Below are 6,000 nucleotides of genomic sequence, written 5' to 3' on the forward strand. Positions count from 1 at the left end.
TTCAATTATCTCATAGAGTCAAAATGGACAAAAATCCAAAATTACGGCAGTGTATACTATTACATAAAAGTGAAATTATTCAATTAACTTAGAGTCAAAATGGACAAAAATCCAAAATTTCGACAGTGTATACTATTACATAAAAGTGAATTTATTCAATTATCTCATAGAGTCAAAATGGACAAAAATTCAAAATTACGGCAGTGTATACTATTACATAAAAGTGAAATTATTCAATTAACTTAGAGTCAAAATGGACAAAAATCCAAAATTACGGCAGTGTATACTATTACATAAAAGTGAATTTATTCAATTATCACTTGGAGTCAAAATGGACAAAAATCCAAAATTACGACAGTGTATACTATTACATAAAAGTGAATTTATTCAATTATCACTTGGAGTCAAAATGGACAAAAATCCAAAATTACGACAGTGTATACTATTACATAAAAGTGAATTTATTCAATTATCACTTGGAGTCAAAATGGACAAAAATCCAAAATTACGACAGTGTATACTATTACATAAAAGTGAATTTATTCAATTATCACTTGGAGTCAAAATGGACAAAAATCCAAAATTACGGCAGTGTATACTATTACATAAAAGTGAATTTATTCAATTATCACTTGGAGTCAAAATGGACAAAAATCCAAAATTACGACAGTGTATACTATTACACAAAAGGGAAATTATTCAATTATCACATGAAGTCAAAATGGACAAAAATCCTAAATTACGACAGTGTATACTATTACATAAAAGTGAATTTATTCAATTATACCTTGGAGTCAAAATGGACAAAAATTCAAAATTACGACAGTGTATACTATTACATAAAAGTGAAATTATTCAATTATCACATGGAGTCAAAATGGACAAAAATTCAAAATTACGGCAGTGTATACTATTACATAAAAGTGAAATTATTCAATTAACACATGAAGTCAAAATGGACAAAAATTATATATTACGACAGTGTATACTATTACACAAAAGGGAAATTATTCAATTATCACATGGAGTCAAAATGGACAAAAATTCAAAATTACGGCAGTGTATACTATTACATAAAAGTGAAATTATTCAATTAACTTAGAGTCAAAATGGACAAAAATCCAAAATTACGGCAGTGTATACTATTACATAAAAGTGAATTTATTCAATTAACTTAGAGTCAAAATGGACAAAAATCCAAAATTACGGCAGTGTATACTATTACATAAAAGTGAATTTATTCAATTATCACTTGGAGTCAAAATGGACAAAAATCCAAAATTACGACAGTGTATACTATTACATAAAAGTGAATTTATTCAATTATCACTTGGAGTCAAAATGGACAAAAATCCAAAATTACGACAGTGTATACTATTACATAAAAGTGAATTTATTCAATTATCACTTGGAGTCAAAATGGACAAAAATCCAAAATTACGACAGTGTATACTATTACATAAAAGTGAATTTATTCAATTATCACTTGGAGTCAAAATGGACAAAAATCCAAAATTACGGCAGTGTATACTATTACATAAAAGTGAATTTATTCAATTATCACTTGGAGTCAAAATGGACAAAAATCCAAAATTACGACAGTGTATACTATTACACAAAAGGGAAATTATTCAATTATCACATGGAGTCAAAATGGACAAAAATCCTAAATTACGACAGTGTATACTATTACATAAAAGTGAATTTATACAATTATCACATGGAGTCAAAATGGACAAAAATCCTAAATTACGACAGTGTATACTATTACATAAAAGTGAATTTATTCAATTATCACATGAAGTCAAAATGGACAAAAATTCAAAATTACGACAGTGTATACTATTACATAAAAGTGAAATTATTCAATTATCACGTTGAGTCAAAATGGACAAAAATCCAAAATTACGACAGTGTATACTATTACATAAAAGTGAAATTATTCAGTTATCGAGTGGAGTCAGAATGGACAAAAATTCAAAATTACGACAGTGTATACTATTACATAAAAGTGAAATTATTCAATTATCACATGGAGTCAAAATGGACAAAAATTCTATATTTCGACAGTGTATACTATTACATAAAGGTGAATTTATTAAATTATCACATGGAGTCAAAATGGACAAAAATCCGAAATTACGACAGTGTATACTATTACAAAAAAAGTGAAAGTATTAAATTATCGAGTGGAGTCAAAATGGACAAAAATCCTAAATTACGACAGTGTATACTATTACATAAAAGTGAAATTATTCAATTATCACATGGAGTCAAAATGGACAAAAATCCTAAATTACGACAGTGTATACTATTACATAAAAGTGAAATTATTCAATTATCACAGGAGTCAAAATGGACAAAAATCAAAAATTACGACAGTGTATACTATTACATAAAAGTGAATTTATTCAATTATACCTTGGAGTCAAAATGGACAAAAATTCAAAATTACGACAGTGTATACTATTACATAAAAGTCAAATTATTCAATTATCACATGGAGTCAAAATGGACAAAAATTCAAAATTACGGCAGTGTATACTATTACATAAAAGTGAAATTATTCAATTAACTTAGAGTCAAAATGGACAAAAATCCAAAATTTCGACAGTGTATACTATTACATAAAAGTGAATTTATTCAATTATCTCATAGAGTCAAAATGGACAAAAATCCAAAATTACGGCAGTGTATACTATTACATAAAAGTGAAATTATTCAATTAACTTAGAGTCAAAATGGACAAAAATCCAAAATTTCGACAGTGTATACTATTACATAAAAGTGAATTTATTCAATTATCTCATAGAGTCAAAATGGACAAAAATTCAAAATTACGGCAGTGTATACTATTACATAAAAGTGAAATTATTCAATTAACTTAGAGTCAAAATGGACAAAAATCCAAAATTACGGCAGTGTATACTATTACATAAAAGTGAATTTATTCAATTATCACTTGGAGTCAAAATGGACAAAAATCCAAAATTACGACAGTGTATACTATTACATAAAAGTGAATTTATTCAATTATCACTTGGAGTCAAAATGGACAAAAATCCAAAATTACGACAGTGTATACTATTACATAAAAGTGAATTTATTCAATTATCACTTGGAGTCAAAATGGACAAAAATCCAAAATTACGACAGTGTATACTATTACATAAAAGTGAATTTATTCAATTATCACTTGGAGTCAAAATGGACAAAAATCCAAAATTACGGCAGTGTATACTATTACATAAAAGTGAATTTATTCAATTATCACTTGGAGTCAAAATGGACAAAAATCCAAAATTACGACAGTGTATACTATTACACAAAAGGGAAATTATTCAATTATCACATGGAGTCAAAATGGACAAAAATCCTAAATTACGACAGTGTATACTATTACATAAAAGTGAATTTATTCAATTATACCTTGGAGTCAAAATGGACAAAAATTCAAAATTACGACAGTGTATACTATTACATAAAAGTGAAATTATTCAATTATCACATGGAGTCAAAATGGACAAAAATTCAAAATTACGGCAGTGTATACTATTACATAAAAGTGAAATTATTCAATTAACACATGAAGTCAAAATGGACAAAAATTATATATTACGACAGTGTATACTATTACACAAAAGGGAAATTATTCAATTATCACATGGAGTCAAAATGGACAAAAATCCTAAATTACGACAGTGTATACTATTACATAAAAGTGAAATTATTCAATTATCACAAAGAGTCAAAATGGACAAAAATTCAAAATTACGACAGTGTATACTATTACATAAAAGTGAAATTATTCAATTATCACATGAAGTCAAAATGGACAAAAATTCTATATTTCGACAGTGTATACTATTACATAAAAGTGAATTTATTCAATTATCACATGAAGTCAAAATGGACAAAAATCCTAAATTACGACAGTGTATACTATTACATAAAAGTGAATTTATTCAATTATCACATGGAGTCAAAATGGACAAAAATCCTAAATTACGACAGTGTATACTATTACATAAAAGTGAATTTATTCAATTATCACATGAAGTCAAAATGGACAAAAATTCAAAATTACAACAGTGTATACTATTACATAAAAGTGAATTTATTAAATTATCACATGGAGTCAAAAAGGACAAAAATCCAAAATTACGACAGTGTATACTATTACATAAAAGTTAATTTATTAAATTATCACATGAAGTCAAAATGGACAAAAATTCTATATTTCGACAGTGTATACTATTACATAAAAGTCAAATTATTCAATTATCACATGGAGTCAAAATGGACAAAAATTCAAAATTACGGCAGTGTATACTATTACATAAAAGTGAAATTATTCAATTATCACGTCGAGTCAAAATGGACAAAAATCCAAAATTACGGCAGTGTATACTATTACATAAAAGTGAATTTATTCAATTATGACAAAGAGTCAAAATGGACAAAAATTTAAAATTTCGACAGTGTATACTATTACATAAAAGTGAATTTATTCAATTATCACATGGAGTCAAAAAGGACAAAAATCCAAAATTACGACAGTGTATACTATTACATAAAAGTTAATTTATTAAATTATCACATGGAGTCAAAATGGACAAAAATCCTAAATTACGACAGTGTATACTATTACATAAAAGTGAAATTATTCAATTATCACAAAGAGTCAAAATGGACAAAAATTCAAAATTACGACAGTGTATACTATTACATAAAAGTGAAATTATTCAATTATCACATGGAGTCAAAATGGACAAAAATCCTAAATTACGACAGTGTATACTATTACATAAAAGTGAATTTATTCAATTATCATGTGGAGTCAAAATGTTAAATATCGCTGTATGTGTTTCTATGCAGATGCTGATGAGCCACAAGGGAAAGAAGAGGCGAAGAACAATCTTCCTGTTTCTCTCCCTCCGTTTTTTGTGTCCTTTTTTTCCCACCACAGCCGATCGAATTCTCCGTGCCAAACGCTGAAGAGAATCGCTCGTTTTTACATTTTTGTTTACATACTTGAAGTGAAGCACTTTTTTAATTTCTTCCGTCCTCTCCTCTCACTGACTTACTGTAACCGAGTGAAAATATCAGGGATTTTCCTACTGGATCCGAGCGAGTTCTGGACTGATCCCGACTCAAGCCTTGACCTTTGACCTGCTGACCGATGCCTTCTCCACCAGAAGAGCCTTCACACCACACCCCTGGAGGAGAACCACACTTTTGATACTCACTTTTTTTTGTACATTTTGTGGACATTTTTATACAAACTTTTAAAAAGACTCACGTTTAAAACCCTTTTGAATGAAAACCTTTGTATTTTATAGATTAGTAATGTTGTGAACTGTAAAGGTTTGTCTCAGTGTTGTACAGATCTCTAACACGCCACACAGATCCGACTGTCCCGTCCTTACGGAAGCTGCTCTTCGCCACATAATTAAAACAAACCTCATTGTCAAGTTTTATCTCATAATTCTGATAAAAAATCGGAAAAAAACGTATTTGAAATTTATTAATAAATAAATCCCAAATACGTTTTTTTCTGATTTTTTATATTTTACAATTGCAAGTTATAAACTTATGATTTCGAGTTTATATCTCAAAAATGTAAATATTTAATGTGTGAATTGTCATCTCATAATTTTGCGAGTTTATATCATGCACATTTTGACCAGAAAAAAAGTACGATTTCTCACAATTATGACAACAACAAAAAAACGATAACTTTATGTTTTGCAACTCTTACTTTTTCTCTTACAGTTGCGAGTTTGTTTCTCACTTATTCTGACTGTTTTCTCACATCTTGTAATTCTGAGAAAAACTGAGATAAAAGTGGCGATTACTCTGTAATGTTTGTATTGTGTGGCACAATATGAGGCTTTGACTGTACGTTTTATACACACACACGGCTGTGCTTCATTACTGTATTCCTCTTTCAGTCTCATCACTGGAACCAGCTTTAGCTGGAAACACGGCTGAAAACGC

General features: G+C 28.4%; 1 protein-coding gene across 1 annotated transcript in view; it reads left to right on the plus strand.

Moving 5' to 3' along the window:
• The window catches only part of celsr2 (cadherin, EGF LAG seven-pass G-type receptor 2), a 114,692-nt gene extending 109,128 nt beyond the window's left edge, over nt 1-5,564 (plus strand). The window contains exon 31 of the mRNA XM_067416549.1: nt 4,879-5,564. Coding sequence (XP_067272650.1) covers nt 4,879-4,885 — 7 coding nt within the window. The 3' untranslated portion in view covers nt 4,886-5,564. The remainder of the gene's footprint in view (nt 1-4,878) is intronic.
• The last annotated feature ends 436 nt before the right edge of the window (nt 5,565-6,000 follow it).

This window comes from Pseudorasbora parva, chromosome 14, assembly GCF_024679245.1.
Source record: "Pseudorasbora parva isolate DD20220531a chromosome 14, ASM2467924v1, whole genome shotgun sequence".
Lineage (NCBI taxonomy): Eukaryota > Metazoa > Chordata > Actinopteri > Cypriniformes > Gobionidae > Pseudorasbora > Pseudorasbora parva.